The sequence below is a fragment of the Dendrobates tinctorius genome, unplaced genomic scaffold (genome assembly GCF_039654945.1).
Source record: "Dendrobates tinctorius isolate UK_male_01 unplaced genomic scaffold, ASM3965494v1 ptg000310l, whole genome shotgun sequence".
NCBI lineage: Eukaryota > Metazoa > Chordata > Amphibia > Anura > Dendrobatidae > Dendrobates > Dendrobates tinctorius.
In genome coordinates, this window is record NW_027361977.1 from 3,076,836 (window position 1) to 3,099,826 (window position 22,991).

General features: G+C 45.9%; 1 protein-coding gene across 9 annotated transcripts in view; it reads right to left on the reverse strand.

Annotated features, from left to right (window-relative positions):
- SERAC1 (serine active site containing 1) overlaps window positions 1-22,991 on the reverse strand; it is a 1,540,408-nt gene that overhangs the window by 1,016,840 nt on the left and 500,577 nt on the right. For 8 of the 9 annotated variants that reach the window (XM_073561007.1, XM_073561005.1, XM_073561004.1 and 5 more), the window contains 2 exons: window positions 15,740-15,871; window positions 14,589-14,710 (listed from right to left, as the gene is read on the reverse strand). In XM_073561007.1, the coding sequence (XP_073417108.1) occupies window positions 14,589-14,710; window positions 15,740-15,871 (254 nt within the window). Of the gene's footprint in view, window positions 1-14,588; window positions 14,711-15,739; window positions 15,872-22,991 lie in introns of those variants that run through there. The other variant, XM_073561010.1, reaches the window with a different exon arrangement.

Below are 22,991 nucleotides of genomic sequence, written 5' to 3' on the forward strand. Positions count from 1 at the left end.
GTCTGTTCAGAAATGACCAAACAAATAAGCGAGGGGGAGGCGTGTGTTTATACGTAAAATCATCCTTAAAACCCATCCTTCGTGATAATATATATGAATCTAATGAAAATGTAGAGTCCCTGTGGGTAGAGATAAGGGGAGGGGGGGAAAATAATAAATTACTGGTAGGCGTTTGTTATAAGTCTCCAAAAATAATGGAAGCAACAGAGAATATCCTCATAAAGCAAATAGATGAAGCTGTGACTCAAGGAGAAGTCATTATTATGGGGGACTTAAACTACCCTGAAATACATTGGGGAACCGAAACCTGCAGTTCCAGCAGAGGTAATAGGTTTTTGACAACTATGAGAGACAATTACCTTTCACAAATGGTTCAGGACCCAACAAGAGGGGGGGCACTGCTAGACCTAATATTAACCAACAGGCCAGACCGCATATCAAATGTAAGGGTTGGGGGTCACTTGGGTAATACTGATCACAAATTAATAAGTTTTCATGTATCCTTTAATAAGATGTGTAGTAGAGGGGTTACAAGGACACTAAACTTCAGGAAGGCAAATTTCCAACGGATGAGAGATGATCTTGGTGCAATTAACTGGGACGATATCCTGAGACGTAAAAATACACAAAGAAAATGGGAGACGTTTATTAGCATCCTGAATAGGACCTGTGCACAATATAAACCGTATGGGAATAAACATGCTAGAAATAGGAGGAAACCACTATGGCTAAATAGAGCTGTAAGGGGTGCAATAAGAGATAAAAATAAAGCATTTAGAGAATTAAAGCAAGTAGGTAGTGATGAGGCATTAAATAAATACAGAAAATTAAATAAATTCTGTTAAAAGCAAATCAAGACAGCAAAGATTGAGACAGAGAGACTCATTGCCAGAGAAAGTAAAAATGATCCCAAAATATTCTTTAACTACATAAATAGTAAGAAGCTAAAAAATGATAGTGTTGGCCCCCTTAAAAATAGTCTAGGTGAAATGGTGGATGAGAATGAGGAAAAAGTCAATATGCTAAATGACTTTTTTTCAACAGTATTTAAACAAGAAAATTCCATGACGGATAACATGATCAGGGATAAAATTCTCCATTAAATGTCACCTGCTTAACCCAGCAGGAATTACGGCGGCGTCTAAAAATCACTAAAATTGACAAATCCCCGGGCCCGGATGTGATACACCCCCAAGTACTGCAGGAATTAAGCACAGTCATAGATAGACCATTATTTTTAATATTTAAAGATTCCATAATAACAGGGTCTGTACCACAGGACTGGCGTATAGCAAATGTGGTGCCAATATTCAAAAAGGGGACAAAAACTGAACTTGGAAATTATAGGCCAGTAAGTTTAAACTCAACTAAAGGCAAAATCCTGGAGGGTTTTCTAAGAGATAGTATACTGGAGTATCTGGAGAAGAATAACCTCATGACCCAATATCAACATGGGTTTACAAGGAACTGTTCCTGTCAGACTAATCTGATAAGCTTTTATGAAGAGGTAAGTTCAGGACTGGACCAAGGGAATGCAGTGGACGTGGTGTACATGGACTTTTCAAAAGCTTTTGATACGGTGCCACACAAAAGGTTGATACATAAAATGAGAACAATGGGGATAGGGGAAAATATGTGCTTAATTGTAAAACACTGGGCAAAACTGTCACTGAAAAAGGCCTGGGTGTATGGGTGGACGACAAACTCATATTTAGTGGCCAGTGTCAGGCAGCTGCTGCAAAGGCAAATAAAATAATGGGATGCATTAAAGAGGCATAGATGCTCATGATGAGAACATAATTTTACCTCTATATAAGTCACTAGTGCGCGCACACTTAGAATAGTGTGTACAGTTCTGGTCTCCGGTGTATAAGAAAGACATAGCTGAACTGGAGAAATACACCAGGATAAGACTTTGCCCACAAACAGCAACCTTGTACGCCTTCAGAGTCCTCCTGGATGGAGAAAGAAAAATGTTGTGAAGAAGAAACGGAGAGTGGTGGTCATGGGGGATTCCCTGTTGAGAGGAACAGAGGCCGCTATCTGCCGGCCAGATATAACTTCAAGAGAAATGTGCTGTCTTCCAGGTGCAAAAATTAAAGATGTGTCTGACAGGATATCAGGACTCTTCAGACCTACAGATGACTACCCATTCCTGCTACTACATGTGGGGACAAATGACACCGCAAGAAACGACCTGGAAACCATCTGCAGAGACTTTGAAGACTTAGGCAAGAAAGTGAAAGAACTGGGAGCGCAGGTGGTCTTCTCTTCCATCCTCCCAGTGGATGGCCATGGAACAAGGAGGTGGAATAAGATTCTGCAGGTGAACAACTGGCTACGTCGATGGTGCTGTCAGCAAAGATTTGGATTTCTGGATCACGGAGTGAATTACTTATACAATGGACTACTTGCTAGAGATGGGGTGCACCTTACGAAGACTGGAAAGCATGTATTTGGAAGTCGCCTTGCTACACTTGTAAGGAGAGCTTTAAACTAGAACAACATGGGAAGGGAAGCAAAAGACCAGAAAAAGCCATACACCTGACAAATGCTATTGAGAACTCTGCTATTAGAAGTGGAAAGGAAGAACAAAGACAAAAGAATCTAAAAAATAAAAATATTGGAGGAAGAGAAACCTATCACAAACTAAAATGTTTCTATACTAATGCACAAAGCATGGGCAACAAACAAGGAGAATTGGAACTACTAACACAGGAAAAGAAATATGATGTCATTGGAATCACTGAAACTTGGTGAGACAATGCACATGATTGGAATACAAGACTAGAAGGATACAACTTATTTGCAAGAAACAGACTTGGTAAATGAGGAGGGGGTGTCGCATTGTATGTTAGAAACGCGTATATCTGCACAGAGATTGAAGCTTCAGAGACTGGGAGCTCTGTGGAAACTGTTTGGGTAGGAATACAAGGACAGAACAATGGAAAGGACACCATTGTAGGCATTTACTACAGGCCGCCTGTGCAAGCTGAAGATATGGACGAACTCTTTATGCATCAAATGGCCAAGTTCTCCAAAAAATATGACAAAGTTGTCATGGGAGATTTCAACTATCCAGACATTTGTTAGGAATCTCTCTCAGGCAAAACTAACAGGTCAAGGAAATTCTTATCCTCTCTTGCTGACAACTTTATCTTCCAAAAGGTAGGGGAGAAAACAAGGGGAACTGCTACCTTGGATCTAATCCTTATAAACAGGGAGGAAATGGTTGAGGAGGTAAAAGTGGCTGGGACCCTAGGAGGTAGCGACCATGCTATTTCAAAATTTTGGATAACTAGAGGCAGAAGACCTGTGAAGACTCAGACGTCAAGGTTAGATTTCAGAAAGGCAGATTTTAAGGGATTCAGAAAGAGAATTGGAGGGATCCAATGGCTGGATATCCTTAAAGACAAAAATGTCCAGGAAGGATGGGAAATCTTGAAAAATGAAATTCTCAAAGCACAGTTGTTAACAATTCCGAAAAGAGGGAAGAATAGGAAGCATTTAAGGAAACCAGGATGGATGAACACAGAACTTAAGCACATGCTAAAAAGGAAGAAAAAAATATTTATAAAATGGAAAGAGGGAGGCATATCTAAAGAAGAATATAATGCTGTCTGCAGAACATGCAGGGCACAAATCAGATTATCTAAAGCTGAAAATGAATTTAGGCTTGCAAGAGATGTCAAAAGCAATAATAAAGGATTTTGGGGATATGTCAAAAGTAAAAGAAAAGTCAAAGATGCTATAGGATTTTTACAGGATGAAAATGATGAAATGGTAAGACAGGATGTTGAGAAGGCTGAACTTTTAAATTCCTATTTTGCATTTGTTTTCTCTCAGAAAGGAAATGTAACATCAACTGTTATTCACTGTCCTATTAAGGGAATAGAAGAATCCAGGAGATCTATAAACAGAAAGATAGTGAAGAAACACTTAGCTAACCTAAATGAATTCAAGTCTCCAGGTCCAGATGAATTACACCCCAGAGTACTGAAGGAGATAGCAGAAGAAATTTTTGAACCCCTCTCCATAATCTTTGAAAATTCTTGGAGAACAGGAGAAGTGCCAGAAGACTGGAGAAGAGCAAATGTTGTTCCTATCTTCAAAAAGGGGAAGAAGGTGGACCCAGGCAACTATAGGCCGGTGAGTCTGACTTCTATACCAGGAAAGATCTTTGAACAAATTATTAAACAACATGTATGTCAATACCTGGATAAGAATGAAGTGATTAAACAGAGTCAGCATGGGTTTGTAACTAATAAGTCATGTCAGACTAACTTAATTTCCTTCTATGACGGTATCACTGATTGGGTGGATCAAGGAAATGCTGTAGATATAGTATATCTTGACTTCAGCAAAGCATTTGACAAAGTCTCTCATACAATCCTTAATGAAAAAATGACTAAGTATGGAATGGACAAGGCAACTGTTAGGTGGATTCATAACTGGCTTAGTGATCGGACCCAAAGAGTGGTCGCAAATGGCTGCACATCCAGTTGGAAGAATGTCTCAAGTGGGGTACCACAGGGCTCTGTCCTGGGCCCTGTATTATTCAATGTGAGGTACACCTGGGGTGGACCCGCTAGACCGTGGCAACGAACCTCCCGGGGGCGAGCTGACCAGGTGGACCACCCCCTATACAGGGAGCGTTTGGGGCAAGCCCGCGGGTAACTATTACCACGGCAGCTGGTACCCTGGGAAGTAACGACAGACAGACAGCTAGAGCCGAGTTGGGGATACAGGACTGACGGTACCGGCTGGGAACCACAGGACAGACGGGCACGGCTTAGAGACACGAGACAGGTGGGCACGGCCTGGAAACACAGGACAGGCGGGCACGGCTGGGAGACACAGAACAGGCGGGCACGGCTGGGAGACACAGGACAAGCGGGCATGGCTAGGAGACACAGGACAGGCGGGCACGGCTAGGAGACACAGGACAGGCGGGCACGGCTAGGAGACACAGGACAGGCGGGCACGGCTTGGAGACACAGGACCTAGGAGAGAGGAAAATGGAGAGGTGAACGAGCAACGGATGGACAGGACGTGATAGCGTGCATAGAGGGCGGCCAGAATCACTAGGGAAAAGCAGTGATACTCAGGCACCGCTGGCAGGAAGAGGCGGCCAGATATAGGGGCTAGTAGGAGGACTTCCGGGTCGTGACCTAAAGTGGAGGAGGAGCAGGCGCGCGTCCTCAGGAGGAGGAGGAGGAGGCGCGCGCGTGCCCAGGCACAGTATGTGCGCGCGCCCGCCGAGCAGGAGGGGCGGGAGCGTGCACCCGGCGCGGTCCGGAAGACCGGACGGAGGAGACCGCCGGACGGAGAAGAGGAGCCGGGGAGGACCGCGGAGAAGACCGCGGCCGCCGGCGCAGAGAGGAGCAGGACACCGGAGGATGGGTAAGCTGCGGCCGGGAGGAGGCAAAGAGAGGAGTGCGCGGCAGCCGCCGCGTGACAGTACCCCCCTCCTTACGCGCCTCCCTCCGCAGTCCGGAAAAAACTTAGCCAAGATTCAAGGGGCCTGGATGTTCTCTTGGGGCTCCTTTACGAATCAAAGATGAGATAGAGCCGGCCAATGAGGAAAAATGAGGGATGAACTGCCGATAATAATTTGCGAAGCCGAGAAATCGCTGAACGGCTTTCACCCCTTGGGGACGTGGCCAGTTGAGCACGGCAGAGACCTTCACCGGATCTATACGCAGGCCGGAGTCGGAGATGATATAGCCCAGAAATGGAAGGGAGGACTGTTCAAAGGCACACTTCTCCAATTTGGCGTACAGGCGATTCTCCCTCAATCGGAACAGTACTCGGCGGACATCTCTTCTGTGGGTGGACAGATCGGGAGAGAAGACCAGGATATCGTCAAGGTACACAACCACACTGGAGTACAGAAGGTCTCGGAAAATGTCGTTCACAAATTCCTGAAAGACTGCGGGGGCGTTGCACAACCCGAAGGGCATGACGAGGTACTCGTAGTGTCCATCCCTGGTGTTGAAGGCGGTCTTCCATTCATCTCCGGAGCGAATACGGACGAGATTATAGGCTCCACGGAGATCCAATTTAGAAAAGATTCGCGCCCCTCGTAGCCGGTCGAACAGCTCGGGGATGAGAGGTAGAGGATATCTGTTCTTGATGGTAATCTGGTTAAGACCTCGATAGTCAATACAGGGGCGGAGAGACCCGTCCTTCTTCTTGACAAAAAAGAAGCCAGCCCCAGCGGGAGAAGATGACTTTCGGATGAAGCCTTTGGCCAAATTCTCTTGTACATATTCAGACATGGCCTGGGACTCGAGTGGACTCAACGGATAGATTCGCCCCCGGGGCGGAGTCGAGCCGGGTACAAGCTCGATGGGGCAATCATATTGCCGGTGCGGTGGAAGAGCCTCTGCCTCTTTCTTATCAAAGACATCCAAAAAAGCCCAATAGGCCGAGGGCAAATCCGCAGGGCCCGAGACAGGAGACGAGCATTTGAGGGGTTGTACTGGACGAAGACATCTAGTCTGGCAAACGCAGCCCCAGCGAAGAATGTCTCCGGTCCGCCAATCCAGGACAGGTTCATGCATCCTCAACCACGGAAGACCCAGGAGCAAGGTGTGGGATAGAGACGGCAGCACGAAGAAGGCTATTCTCTCACGGTGCAGGACCCCGATCTGTAATTCCAGCTCTTCAGTGACCAGCGTAACGGTCTCGCGCAAGGGAATGCCGTCGACTGAAGCTAACTGCCGGGGAACCTCCAAGGACCAAACAGGTATCCCCAATCTCTTCACCGCCTCGAGTTGGATAAAATTACCAGCAGCCCCTGAGTCAATATAGGCTAACTCCGAGAAACGTTTGGATCCCTGGATAAACAAAACAGGAAGGGTCAAAGATAGAGAGGTGTCGAAGGCACCTAGGGAGGCCTCTCTTACCTGTCCTAGGCGGAGGAGTTTCCCGGCCTCACAGGGCAGGAAGATAGAAGGTGGGAAGCACTGCCACAATAGAGACAAAGACCATGAGTGAGTCTCTCCTGGCGGCGTAGCTCTGCGGGCCTGAGTCGGTCAACCTGCATAGGTTCAGGGGCTGACGCCGAGGTGGAAGGCCGAGAGCGGGGAGGACTGCGTGTCGGAGGAGAAAACCGAGTGGGTCTTCTCTCCCTGGCGACCTCGCGGGAACGCTCCCGGAAACGCAGGTCAATTCGCGTTGCCAGCGAGATGAGATCTTCCAAAGACGTAGGTGTATCCCTGCCTGCCAACTCATCTTTGATTCGGGGCGACAAGCCACGCCAAAAAGCCCCTACTAGAGCCTCATTGTTCCATCCTAGTTCAGAAGACAACGTACGGAACTGGATGGCGTACTGTCCCACAGAGAGAGCACGCTGGCGAAGGCAAAATAAGGACTCGGTGGCGGAGACCAGATGGCCGGGTTCATCAAAGACCTTACGAAATGTCTCCAAGAAGGTTGCGAGCTGGGAGACTATCGGGTCATCTCGCTCCCACAAAGGATTCACCCAAGCCAATGCCTCACCCTCTAAGTGGGAAATCATAAAGGCCACCTTGGCCCGGTCGGAGGGATACTGCAGGGATGCCAGCTCGAAGTGCAACTGGCACTGGTTAATGAACCCCCGACAGAATTTGGGATCTCCACTATAGCATGGGGGTTTGGCCAAGCGGGGCGAGGACTGAGAAGCTGCCGCAGGCGCAGGGACAGCGGCCGCCGTCTGTAGAGCTAGAAGGCGGTTATCTACAGAGGCTATGTAGTTCAAAATATGGGCCTGGGTGTCGCGCTGCTGAGCAAGCTCCTGCTGTAAGCCGGAGATTTGGGAGGCAATCCCCGGATCGGAGGTTTGCAGAGAAGAAAGTCTGGACACCATTGACTTGAGGAACGACATGATCCTCGCCTGATTCTCACGAAGGAACAAAAGTTCCTTTTGGGTCGGGGTCGGGGTACCAGCGGGATCCATGGCCTGAGTATTCTGTGAGGTACACCTGGGGTGGACCCGCTAGACCGTGGCAACGAACCTCCCGGGGGCGAGCTGACCAGGTGGACCACCCCCTATACAGGGAGCGTTTGGGGCAAGCCCGCGGGTAACTATTACCACGGCAGCTGGTACCCTGGGAAGTAACGACAGACAGACAGCTAGAGCCGAGTTGGGGATACAGGACTGACGGTACCGGCTGGGAACCACAGGACAGACGGGCACGGCTTAGAGACACGAGACAGGTGGGCACGGCCTGGAAACACAGGACAGGTGGGCACGGCTGGGAGACACAGGACAGGCGGGCACGGCTGGGAGACACAGGACAAGCGGGCATGGCTAGGAGACACAGGACAGGCGGGCACGGCTAGGAGACACAGGACAGGCGGGCACGGCTAGGAGACACAGGACAGGCGGGCACGGCTTGGAGACACAGGACCTAGGAGAGAGGAAAATGGAGAGGTGAACGAGCAACGGATGGACAGGACGCGATAGCGTGCATAGAGGGCGGCCAGAATCACTAGGGAAAAGCAGTGATACTCAGGCACCGCTGGCAGGAAGAGGCGGCCAGATATAGGGGCTAGTAGGAGGACTTCCGGGTCGTGACCTAAAGTGGAGGAGGAGCAGGCGCGCGTCCTCAGGAGGAGGAGGAGGAGGCGCGCGCGTGCCCAGGCACAGTATGTGCGCGCGCCCGCCGAGCAGGAGGGGCGGGAGCGTGCACCCGGCGCGGTCCGGAAGGCCGGACGGAGGAGACCGCTGGACGGAGAAGAGGAGCCGGGGAGGACCGCGGAGAAGACCGCGGCTGCCGGCGCAGAGGGGAGCAGGACACCGGAGGATGGGTAAGCTGCGGCCGGGAGGAGGCAAAGAGAGGAGTGCGCGGCAGCCGCCGCGTGACATTCAACATCTTTATCAACGATTTAGATGAAGGAATTGAGGGTAAACTGATTAAATTTGCTGATGACACAAAGCTAGGAGGGATAGCTAATACTAGAGAAGAGAGAGAGAGGATTCGAAAAGATTTAAATAAACTGGAGAAGTGGGCAGCAACTAACAGAATGGTTTTTAACAGGGAGAAATGCAAAGTACTACATCTAGGCAATAAAAATGAAAAAAGCATATACAGAATGGGAGGAATAGGGCTAAGTGACAGCACATGTGAAAAAGACTTGGGTATACTAATAGATCACAGACTGAATATGAGTCAACAGTGTGATGCAGCAGCAAAAAAGGCAAATGCAATTCTAGGATGTATTAACAGAAGCATACAGTCTAGATCACGTGAAGTCATTATTTCCCTCTACTCCTCTTTGGTCAGACCTCATCTGGAATATTGTGTCCAGTTTTGGGCACCACATTTTAAAAAAGACATCAACAAACTGGAGCAAGTTCAGAAAAGAGCAACCAGAATGGTGACCGGTCTGCAAACCCTGTCTTATGAGCAAAGGTTGCAGGATTTGGGAATGTTTAGTTTGCAAAAGAGAAGACTGAGAGGAGACTTAATAGCTGTCTACAAATATCTAAAGGGCTGTCACATTGTAGAAGGATCCACTTTATTCTCATTTGTACAAGGAAAGACTAGAAGCAATGGGATGAAACTGAATGGGAGGAGACACAGATTAGATATTAGAAAAAACTTTTTGACAGTTGACAATGGAAGTCTTCAAACAGAGGCTGGACAGACATCTGACTGGGATGATTTAGCGAATCCTGCTTTGAGCAGGGGGTTGGACCAGATGGCCCAGGAGGTCCCTTCCAACTCTACGATTCTATGATTCTATGAAGCGGGTGCAGAGAAGAGCGACCAAGGTTATTAGGGAACTAGGGGGTCTGCAATACTAAGACAGGTTTTACACTTGGGGTTATTTAGTTTGGAAAATGGAAGGCTTAGGGGTGATCTTATTACAATGTATAAAAATATGCGGGCACAATACAAATACCTTTCTAATGATCTTTTTACTCTTAGACCTGTGACGGGGACAAGGGGGCATCCTCTACGTCTGGAGGAAAGAAGGTTTAAGCATACTCACTGACGCAGATTTTTTACTGTAAGAGCAGTGAGACTATAGAACTCTCTGCCATATGATGTTGTAATGAGTGATTCCCTAATAACATTTAAGAAGGGACTGGATGCCTTTCTTGAAAAGTATGATATTACAGGGTATATACACTAGTTTCCTTAATATTGCGTTGATCCAGGGAGCTAGTCTGATTGCTGTATGTGGAGTCGGGAAGGAATTTTCTTCCCCTATGTGAAGCTTACTGTTTGCCACATGGGTTTTTTTTGCCTTCCTCTGGATCAACATGTTAGGGCAAGTTAGGATAGGATATGTCTTCCTTCAACCTTAATAACTATGTCACTATGTTAATTGTCTCATCTTGTAAAATATTTTTATACCTTTTGTAAACACTGCCTACCTTTTTGGAGTAAAATATAAAATTACTAGTTCGCCTCTATGCTCTATACCGAATCTCCACGTGCCTGAAGCTAATTACGCTACTAATTTGGGTTGGCTTCGGACCCTCTTTATTAATTTAAATATTACTAGAGTAATCGGAGCTGGTGGCGGCGAAGTGTGTTCTGGGCTAAGTGGGTAAGCTGGCAGTGACGGAATGGGTTTTATAAGCTGATTGTTTGGCTTCAGCCAGAGCATTTATAATTTCCTCGCTGCAATGTTCCTAATAGTGCACAACAAGCGGCTCATCCGGCAACCAAATATCCTAGGTGCAGTTCCCTGACTGACCTGAGGGTAAGGGGGCGCCAGGGAGCTGCAAGCACCAAAGTGGAACTAGAAAGTGGGATATACATAAATCCTGGCAGTTTGTAACACATTGTTGGCAGCGGTGGGAAAACTAAAATAAGCCCCCCTGTGGTAAATTGATAGGTCAAGACTAGCTTGCTGTTTTCATCACACTGTGGCAGCGGTGGGATAACTAAGATAAGCCCCCCTGCACATGTGATAGCCGTGTGCTGGCCAAAGGTCACCCCCCTTTTCGTGACACTTTGTGACTGAGAGGTAGGGGGACAGAGTGCTGCATCAGATAAAATGGTCTTAACAATCACCCGACCTCAACCCAGTTTTTATGGATTGGTATGAGTTAATAAAGTCAAAGTAGTCAATTAGTGCTCAGCACCTCGGGGAACTTTTTCAATACTGATAGAAAGCAATTATTAGTGACTACCTAATAAAGCTGCATCAAGGAGTGTGTCCATACTTTTGACTGGTAATGTATTTAAAGGCATACTAGATTTATAAGCCCTTAATTAACCCCTTCACAACCCAGCCTATTTTGACCTTAATGACCTGGCCATTTTTTGCAATTCTGACAAGTGTCCCTTTATGAGGTAATAACAAAGGAACACTTCAACGGATCCTACCAATTCTGAGATTTTTTTTTGTGATATATTGGACTTCATGTTAGTGGTAAATTTAGGTTGATAATTTTTGTGTTTATTTGTGAAAAAATCGGAAATTTGGTGAAAATTTTAAACATGTCGTAATTTTGAAATTTGTAATTTTTATTCTGTTAAACCAGAGTTATGTGACACAAAATAGTTAATAGATAACATTTCCCACATCTCTACTTTACATCAGCACAATTTTGGAAACAAATTTTTTTTGTTAGGAAGTTATAAGGGTTAAAAGTTGATTTCTCAATTTTACAACAATAATTCACAAAACCATTTTTTTACTGACCACCTCACATTTGAAGTCAATTTGAGGTGTCTATATGGCAGAAAATACCCAAAAGTGACACCAATCTAAAAACTGCATCCCTCAAGCTACTCAAAACTACATTCAAGAAGATTATTAACCCTTCAGATGCTTCACAGGAACTAAAGCAACATGGACGGAAAAAATGGACATTTTAATTTTTCCAACAAAAATGTTCTTTTAGCATCAATTTTTTAATTTTCACATGGGCAACAGGATAAAATGGATCCTAAAATTTGTTGGGCTATTTCTCCTGAGTACACCGATACCTCATATGTGGTCATAAACCACTGTTTGTGCGCACGGCAGGGCTCGGAAGGGAAGGAGCGCCATTTGACTGTTTGAATGGAAAATGAGCTCCAATTGTTAGTGGACACCATATCGCATATGGAGAGCCCCTGATATGCCTAAACATTGGAGCTCCCCCACAAGTGACCCCATTATGGAAACTAGACCCTCCAAGGAACTTATCTAGATGTGTTGTGAAAACTTTGAACCCCCAAGTGTTTCACAGAAGTTTATAACGCAGAGACGTGAAAATAAAATCAGGTTTTTTTCCACAAAAATGATTTTTTAGCCCCCAATTTTTTATTTTCCCAAGGGTAACAGGAGAAATTAGATCCCTAAAGTTGTTGTGCAATGTGTCCTGAGTACGCTGATGCCCCATGTGTTGGGGTAAACCAATGTTTGGGCACATGTCGGTGATCGGAAGGGAGGGAGCACCGTTTGACTTTTTGAACGCAAATTTAGCTGGAATCAATGGTGGCGCCATGTCGTGTTTGGAGAGCCCCTGATGTGCCTAAACGGTGGAAACTCCTCAATTCTAACTCCAGCCCTAACCCCAACACACCCCTAACCCTAATCCCAACCTTAACCATAACCCTAACCACAACACACCCCTAACCCTAATCCCAACCATAACCACAGGACTAATCCTAATCCCAACACTAACCCCAACAAACCCCTAATCCCAACCCTAACCCTAATTCCAACCCTAATGGAAAAATGAAAATAAATACCTTTTATTAATTTTATTATTTTTCTCTACCTAAGGGGGTGATAAAGGGGGGTTTATTTACTATTTTTTTATTTTTATCACTGTGATAGGGTTCTTCACAGTGATCAAAAGGTCCCTGGAATGAATGGACTTTATTAACTCATATCGATCCATAAAAACTGGGTTGAGGTCGGGTGATTGTTAAGACCATTTTATCTGCAGATCTCGGCAGGCGCACTGCACATGCGCCCGCCATTTTTTTACCAGAAGAAGATGGTGGCACCCATGGGGGAAGGCCTGGAGTCGGAGGGACACCAGGAGCAACACTGGGAGGTACCGTGGGAGGGGGTGGAATCGGATGGCGGGGGGAACGGAGGACAGAAGGGGGAGCAGAGGGCAGAAGAGGGAAACAGAAGACAGGACAGAGGGGAGAAAATACTGACAGTGGCAGCAGATCGCGGTCGTCAGTCAGTGGCGGGAGCAGATCGCGGTCTCCAGCCATGGCTGATGATTTTGCAGCATTGGCCATGGCTGGATTGTAAGAGGTAAACAGAGGACAGGACAGAGGGGAGAAAATACTGATAGTGGCAGCAGATCGCGGTCATGAGTCGGTGGCGGGAGCAGATCGCGGTCTCCAGCCATGGCTGATGATTTTGCAGCACTGGCTGTTTTGAGCTCATTTTCGGGTTTGCCTCTGGCTTCTGGTGAGGGTTATGGAGCTGGCTGTGCTGACAGAGGAGTAGTGAGTTCTCTATCTGGACTCCCTCTGTTGGTGAAGGGAGGTAATGAAGTTGATCTAAATGGCAGAGACCGGCCACCCGAGGAAGAGGACTGCGATTGGACACCGGGAGTTTCTGATTGGATTTAAGGCAGCCGACTCCCTAGTTTCTTGCTGGTGATTTCTCCTGACTGTGGCTTCTGGTTTCCAGTTTGGTTCCTGCCTTCTTAAAGCTAAGTTTTCTCTGCTATTGTTCATATGAGTTTTTGTCTGGTTTACTTAGTTTTTGTGTTCAGCCAGCCCTGGCTGGGACTGGGCTGAATCCCCATTTTGTCTCTGATCAGTTGATCTCTTTTGCTCTGTCTTCAGAATATACCTGAGTGCTGATATAGGGAATTGAAGTCTAGCGACTTCAGGGCTTTTTCTATCAGACGTGTTGGACATTTTTTGGGCAGGGTTTTTTGCGTGATTGCAGACAGCAGCTTTTCTTTCCTGTCCTTTCTAGTTAGTGAGGGCCCCATTGTTTGCTCAGCCTATCTTTCTATCTGTGTTTGTGTTTTCATCTTGTTTCACCGACAATACATGTTGGGGGCTGTCTGTTGCTTTGGGGTCTGCTCTGGGGCAGTTTAGATTTTCCCTTTCTTTCTTTAGGCTTATTTAGCTCTCCGGCCGTGATGAGGCATCTAGGACCACCGTAGGCACGCTCCACGGCTACTGCTAGTTGTGTGAATAGGATCAGGGGACTGCAATCCACTAGTTACCAACCTCTCCGGTTTTCTGGGCTTAGCTTGCTTTTTGTTTTTTCCTCCTCGGTGACTCATTCATAACAATTGGCCATGGCTGGATTGTAATATTTCACCAAATTTCATTGGTGAAATATTACAATTGCTCTGATTGGCTGTTTCAATTTCAACAGCCAATCAAAGCGATCGTAGCCATGGGGGGGGAAGCCACCCCACTGGGGTCAAGTACAGATCCTCATGTACCTGGGGGTCGGGTGACATTTCAGTGACCCCGGTCACTCGACCCGCAGGAACGCGATCTCGCCATGATGCCACATAGGCGTCATAAGTCGGATTGGCACCGACTTTCATGATGCCTACGTGGCTTCACAGGTCGGGAAAGGGTTAAAAAGCATACTGGGGTATTTCTGATTAATCACAAATGATATGCTTCTTCTTTTATATCTGTTAAGTTACTCACTTCATTAATATTTGGCAGTGGTGGAGGTGAAAGGAAAAATCGCAGGTCTACATCTTTGCTCCTGGCTAAGCCAACAATGGTTCTCCTGTCACAAGCTTGAGCCACTGTCCGATACTGGTAATCTGGGAAAAAAAAATAAAACCCACTGAATCTGGAGCTGGCATGAGGAAAATATTTTGCTAGCTTTAATAAATGTTACAAATAAATTAAAGTGTTTCTGTTTCCACTCTACACTGGCCAAGGAAAAAGTAAATTATGTATTCTGAAGTTTATTGGCCACCTTCTTTGAAAGAACTAACACTTGACAAAGTCATTTTTCAAGCAATTTTGGTATTTGTCTTTGAGGATTCAATGTATGCATTAAAGAAAACTGATATCAGAAAAACTCTGCCACTAGTATGTCTGTTTACAAAACAACAAACATAATGGTGAATGCAGCTTTGCAGTATAATGCAGGCTGTAATTTAGGGACAGTTTATAAAACCTGAAACACAACTTTAACTCCGAAATATGTAAAAAGAAAAAAATAAAGCTCTGACGCTAGAATTCCTACATACAAGAACATAAAATAAAAATGAAATGTTCCTCAGTAGGAGCATTATTTTTGTGCATTCAAAGCTGGTCTATAAAGGTACAATTGAAACTCACAAATTTCCTAAACTGCTGGCTGTATGGTAACATGGAACTGTTATCTCTCTGGGAAGATCCTCTGCTTACACATCTGCCATCACTATATAAGCAGCAAGCAATTGGTACAAGTCTCATGATTTTGCTTTTAGAATCTATGATTCCAGTGAACACAGAAAAAAAGTTTGAATATTTCATTATTTCATAACCACATTATACCTCACGTCAGCTCCTGTAATAATTGTGTACACCCATGCAACAGATTTTTAAATGCAAATTCAAATGTTCTATAGATTTATGTCCTGCAAGATACCAAGTCTAGCTACTGAGTCAGGATTAAACATGTTTACTCATAGGATTGATAACGCTTTTCTTAAATGATGCATGTATTTTTTTTTTTAGATATGGGTGATACAAACACACTACCTATGTCCCAAAAACTAAAAAAATATTTCTCCAATCATGCTGTTATTTTACTGTACATATCATCTCATGTATACTTCATTTAGAAAATGTGTTCGTACCATGCCAATAGTGGATCCCCGCCATGTTCTGGACAGCTTCAAATTGAACTCTTGTATCTGTGGACTGAGTGCCCTTCAAAAGAAGCCAAAGCAGAAGATCATGGTCCTCCAAGTTTGATTCACTGTATTTTTCTATGAATAAATAAATAAATACATTTTCTCCAGACTTTTATTTAGGTAGAAGTTAAAAGTTATTTTAATATTTAATAATAATAATATAAATTTTGTAAACATCAACTTCACCATTCTTTGTCTTAGACAGATATGGATTTTAGTATGCATCCCTTCTCTGCCGTAGACCACCATTAACTCTTACTCTTCTCTAGACTACCAGAGATGCTGACAATAGCTGTTTCATACCACCACTATAACTTGTGATAGCTCAGATGGCAGTTAGACATCTGGTTTAGATGAAATCAGGATAATTTTGAATGAAGTTTGCCAAGTGCTCCTGTGTTCTGTATAAGAGAGATGTTGGAAGACATAAAAAAGAACAAAAGGATCAGCAGTCCAAAATTGTAAATGGTGGATTATTAATTCCATTGACAACCAATTATCCCAGGTCCCAATGCATGTTAGACTAATGGCCGAACCCATATTTATTGGTGGATTTTCATGATGTGTATGGAGTCGTTACATCTCTGACATCCTCCTGATTACCTACTTTACTTTACAGTCATGTTATACACATTTATTTCCTTTGTGTGTATTGGAACAACAGAAAAAAATCAGAGGAAGGAAAACACAATGTGGACATAATTCCACACAAAACTCCAAAAATGGGTGGAACAAAATTGTTGATACCTTTTCAAAATTGTAGGTAAACAACTTTAATGCTCATAACATAAATAAAAATATGAGAGTTAGGATCACAAAAAACATTTACATCCATGTACCTTATAGACGATGTTGTCTCTGGAGTCGTTTTCTCTCTTTTCTTCTTCATCTTGTTCAGACTCCATGAGTTTTCTCATCCACAGCCATCTATGCAGACTTCCATCTTCACTGTGTCAGGGGAAGCCACCAGGTGGGCACTCACCAGCGGTTTTAACAGTCCTGACAGTGACAGCAAGGAGCCTCTGATGGCCTGTGACAACAGTATTCACAGCATCCAGGACCTGGGCGAGGTGACAGCGATACAGCAGGGCTGGGGTAAACAGAGCACCTTGTGGTGAGTGCACTGACAGGACCTGCGACATGTGACCGCAGGTCAGAGGGGAAGGAGGCGGGGCCTAGCGTGCTGCTGGAGATGAGTGCGGGACGCTACAGAGACCCCGGGGCAGAGGAGAGGGGAAAAGGGACCACCGGACACCAGGGAAATGACAGAGAACAAGGGGGAAGCGTAATCAAAGGCAAGCCGAGGTCAGTAAAACGAGTGAGGCAAACGCAGTACACAAGGAGCAGGCCAATCAGGAATAGTCAAGGACGCAGCAGAAGTCAGAAAACCAGAGAAGCAGATGCACAGTACAAAATCGGTAGGCAAAATCACAATGGTCACAGAACTGGGTCAGAACCATACAAACAAGCTTGAAAATGGGCACAAGGCACAGGCACACAGGGGTCGACACACTTAGCCGAGGGCAAAAATATAACCGACAAAGCATGGCCCCACAAATAGGCTATAAAAAGCCTCAGAGAAGCCAAAAGGAGGCTATCCAGATTTAACCCTAAACAATTCAAACCGAATATAGCCAGCAGACCATGACCATACCCCCTTCTTAACAGGGGGCCTCCAGACCCCCAGGTTTCTCAGGGAGCCGAGCATGGAAAGCCTGAACCAATCGTTCAGCATGCACCAATCTGGCAGGCACCCATGACAGATCCTCAGGTCCGTATCCCCTCCAATGCACAAGGTACTGCAATGACCTGTGCACTGGACAGGAATCCACAATGTGTTGCACCTCAAACTCCATGTGTCCATCTACCAACATCGGGGAAGGAACCGAACCAGGATCTTCCACTACCGAACCCATGGGTTTTAACAGAGACCTATGGAATACAACATGAAGTTTCAAAGAGGGAGGAAGTCGTAAGCGATAAGCCACTGGATTAACTATCTCAATGATTTCATAGGGACCAATAAATTTAGGGGCTAGCTTGGTCGAGGGTACCTAAAGACTGATGTTTTGTGTAGAAAGCCACATCTTATCCCCGAGCTGTAACACCTGGTCCGAGTTTCTTTTCCTATCAGCAAAAAATGTATACTTTTGAGATATTTTGCCTGACCTCTGACTACAGACTACTGAGCTGTTTGACACACCCCTCTGCCCACGGACATCCAGAATCCAACCATGAGAATTACCCAAAGTGTGGGTTAAACCCGTAGTTGATGAAAAATGGAGACCTACCGGTAGATTGATTCACCCGACTGTTGAAGGCGAATTCTGCTAGAGGCAGGGCATCACACCAGTCATCTTGCAAAGCAGAAGTCAAACACCGAATAATCTGTTCAAGTGATTGATTGGTGCGCTTTGCTTGACCATTACTTTCAGGATGATATGCTGAAGAGAAAGACAAAGATATCCTTAGCTTTTTACAAAAAGCCAGCCAAAATTTAGCCACAAACTGTACCCCCCTGTCAGACACCACATTCATAGGTACACCATGCAAACGCACAAAATGGAGAAGAAAATATCTGGAGAGAGTTTCCACTGAAGGCAAGGTGGTCATAGGTATAAAAAGGGCCTGTTTTGAAAACTTGTCCACAATGACCCATACCACCGTATTACCCTGGGAAGGAGGGAGATTATGAAGTCCATGGACAGATGAATCCATGGCCTTTCTGGAACTGGGAAAGGAACCAATTCCCCAGCCGGCCGGCAATGAGAGCTCTTTGAAAGGGTACAGACCCCACACGCAGAAACATGTTTTTTAATATCAGAAGTCATTAAAGGCCACCAAAAAAAACCCTTGCCACTGCTTCATGCATGGCAGAAATACCTGGATGAGAGCTTAATTTAGACTTGGAGCTTAGAGTGCAACTGTTCGGGAACAAATAGTTTGCCTTCTGGTTTAGACCTCGGAGCTAAAGACTGGGCCTCCACAATCTCCTGCTCCATCTCCAATGAAACCTCAGCTACCACCACCCCAGGTTGAAGAATGGAGGACGGCGGCTCGGTGGTGCACACTGGCTTAAAACTATGTGACAAAGCATCTGCTTTCACATTTTTCAATCCAGGGTGAAAAATGATAAAAAATTGAAATCTAGAAAAAAAGCGAACAACGAGCTTGCCTGGGAGTTAACCTCTTAGCGGACTCAATATACGCCAAATGCTTATGGTCCGTGATCACAGTGATAGGAGGAGCCGCCCCCTCCAAAAAATGCCTCAATTCTTCAAATGCCAACTTAACAGCCAGAGCTCCCTATTGCCCACATCATAGTTCCTCTTGGCCGAACAGAACTTACTGGAAAAGAAGGCACAGGGCATAAGGTTAGTTAAGGTAGGGGGTCTGTGGGACAACACCCCCACCTTCGAAGCATCCACTTCAACAACAGCTTCATCCAACGGCTTGGATGGGTCAGGCTGTACCAAAATTGGGGCAAACATGAAACAGTTTTTCAGAGTTAGAAAAGACTGCTTAGCCAACTGAGACCAATTCTTAACATCTGCCCACTTACATGTGAGGTCTGTGAGAGGTTTAACTATCTGCGAAAACCCTTTGATGAATTTGCGGTAATAGTTAGCGAATCCCAAAAAGCGCTGGAGTCCCCTGAGGTCCCAGGGCTGGACCCATTCAACTGTAGCTTGCACTTTCTTGGGATCCATCCGACAGCCCTCTGATGATATAATAAGCCCAAGAAAAGATAACTCCTGTACAAAGAATAAACATTTTTCAAGCTTGACAAACAGTTGATTCTCTCTGAGTCTCTGGAGAACTGTTTTTAAATGAAGCAAATGAGTATGACTGTCAGCAGAATCTATCAGAATGACATCTAAGTAAATTACCACAAAGCAACCTATGAAGTCCGCAAAAACCACATTAATAAAATTTTGGAAAACAGCTGGGGCATTTGAGACCAAATGGCATCACCAAATTTTCAAAAAGCCCCTCCGACGTGAGGAAGGCTGTTTTCCATTCATCCCCTTCCCGCACCCTTATCAGATTGTAAGCCCCCCCAAAAGGCGAGTTAGGAGAACAATTTAGCCCCAGAGAGTTGATTTCACAAATCTGGAATAAGAGGAAAGAGATAGGTGTTCCTCACCTTAATTTTGTTAAGTTCCCGAAAGACGAGGCAGGGGCGTAAACCGCCATCCTTTTTCTTAGCAAAAAAAGCCGGCAGCCACAGGAGAAACAGAAGGCCGTATATGCCCCTTACAAAGGCTCTCAGCAATATACTCCTTCATGGCTAATCGTTCTGGACCTGACAAATTAAACACACAAGCTTTAGGCAGTTTATCCCCGGGAATTAAATCGATAGCGCAGTCATAGGGCTTTCAGAAAATATGTCTTCAAAGTCTTTTAGGTACTCTAGAATACCCTCCAGACTAACAGACAACACAGAAACAGATTTTGCAGGTTCCACACTCAAAATAGATTTATAACAGGAATTGACACATTTTGATCCCCACTTGACAATCTCATCTGTCTCCCAGTTAATGACAGGGTTATGGCGTTGCAGCCACTGCATTCCCAGCACCAGCCCTGAGGGCAGATTGTCCAAAACAAAACATTTTAACTCCTCCACGTGAGAAGAACCAATTTGTAGAAAAAAGTTTCAGAAACATAAAGAATCCCAGCTCGGGTGAGTCAATTGCCACAATTTTGAGTGGGGTCTTTAGCCTGACTATCCCTATCTTGCATTGGGAAACAACACGGAAGCTGATCAGGTTGATGGTTGAACCACTGTCCACCAAAGCTGTGGAAAAAAATGACAATTGTCCACCAACAGTTCAACTTTTAGCAACATTTTAGAGCATGAGGAGAAATGTAGCTGAAGGTCTGGGCAGCTTCCTCGACCACCACCCAGACCTAGTCGTTTCCCGTCACCTTGGAGGATGATGGAGAGGAAGGACAATCCCTCTTCCAGTGTCCAGGTTCCCCGCAGTAAAAACATAGTTGCTTCTCGCGGCGGCATCTCCATTCCTTTTTCTTTGAGTGTAATGGTGCCAATTTCCATATGTTCCGGAACGACACTGGGTCCTTTACCACTGGAGAATAGAGGGGTCTCATACTGCATTACCCACCTTGCCTGTAATTTGCTAACCATGAATACAGCTTGGGTCATAGCGTCCTCCAAAGAGTCGGGGGGAGGGTGAAGTGCCAGAGCATCCTTAAGGCGTTCAGACAAGCCTCTCCGGAACAGCATCATCCCAGGAGACCTCCGCAGCCCAACATCAGAATTCTGAGCAGAACCACTCAGCCAAGTGCTTCCCCTGGCACACATTCATTACCATGTCCTTCGCCAGGTGCACTCTGTCTGGTTCATAATAAATATGCCCCAATGCTTCAAAGAAAGCATCCACAGTCAATCTCTCAGGGGCCGAGGGAGGAAGGGAAAAAGTCTAAGCTTGGGGAGCCCCTCTAAGTAAGGATTTAACGACCCCCACTCTCTGATATTCATCCCCCGAGGAACGGGGCCTTAAGGAAAAAAAGTTTGCACCCCTCTTTGAAGGCTCTAAATTCCTTCTTGGCCTCTGAGAATGCATCCGGCAGTTTAACTGGAGTTTCTGGGGACACCAAGGCAATATCCCGACCCCCTGCTCCAGGTTACCAGCAGAAACCGCCCCTTGCACAGTATCAGCTAATTGCTGCTGGGCATGAGCCATGGTACGATGCTCCACGTTTAGTTTTTGAAACATCTGAGTCAGGTGTTTAATCTGCTCAGACAATGCCTGCATGGGATCCATTTCTCTCCCACCCTCCGGGAAGGAAAGCAACGAAAATACAATGAGGTCGGTAATAATGTCAGGAGAAACCACCAGGTGGGCACTCATCAGTGGTTTCAGCAGTCCTGACAGTGATAGCAAGGAGCCTCTGACGGCCTGTGACAGCAGTACTTACAGCGTCCGGGAGCTGGGCGAGGTAACAGCGATACAGCAGGGCTGGGGTAAGCAGAGCACCTTGCACAGTGCATGCACTGACAGGACCTGCGACATGTGACCGCAGGTCAGAGGGAAAGGAGGTGGGGCCTAGCGTGCTGCTGCTGGAGATGAGTGCGGGACGCTACAGAGACCCTAGGGCAGAGAAAAGGGGACCACTGGACAACAGGGAAATGATGGAGCACATGGGGAAGCGTAATCAAAGACAAGCCGAGGTCAGTAAAACGAGTGAGGCAAACTCAGTACACAAGGAGCAGGCCAATCAGGAATAGTCAAGGACGTAGCAGGAGTCAGAAAACCGGAGAAGCAGAAGCACAGTACAGAATCAGAAGGCAAAATCACAACAGGGACAGAACCGGGTCAGAACCATACAAGCAAGTTAGAACACATGCACAAGGCACAGAAGGGTCGACACACTCAATCGAGGGCAAAAGTATAACCAACAAAGCATGGCCCCACAAAGAGGCTATAAAAAGCCTCAGAGAAGCCAAAAGGAGGATATCCAAATTTAACCCTAAATACTCCAAACCGAATATAGCCAGCAGACCATGATACACTGGTCTTGTGTAGCACATCCCCGCATGACACCCTTAAAGATAGCAGTGTCATTATAAAGCTCCCAAATAAAAATATATGCCTTACACTGAGCCCCTGAATAAATAATTGCCCCTCACTATATTCCCTGCTCAAAATATGACCTCACGCTGTCCCTCTTATGGTAAATGCTCTCCACACTGTTCCCTCCTTTCCACACTGGGCCCTCTTTTCACACTGTTCTCTCACACTGAGTCCCCACTATAGGGACCAGTCTCCAAACTGTGCCTCCTCATCATCCCCCCACCCGGTATACTGTCACCTCCTGGCTGTGCCCTTACACTGTTGCCCCATGATATACCCTACACACTACTCAGTCTTTATTCTGTGCCCACGCATGCTTTTTCCCCCCATACCGTTTCCTCGCATGTTTCCCCCTCCCTCCTCATACATTTACTTTCTCACTTTCCATGCTGCCTCCTCACACATCCCTCCGACTCCCCATACAGTGTCCACACCCATCCCATCACCCCCCATACTGTGTCCTCATACATTTTCCCCTTGCTCCTCATACTGTCAGCACCCATACCACCACTATCCATACTGCATCTGCACCCTTCCCCATACATGCCCCAACTCATACCTTCCTCCTCATCAAGTGTCTTCAAATTTCTCCC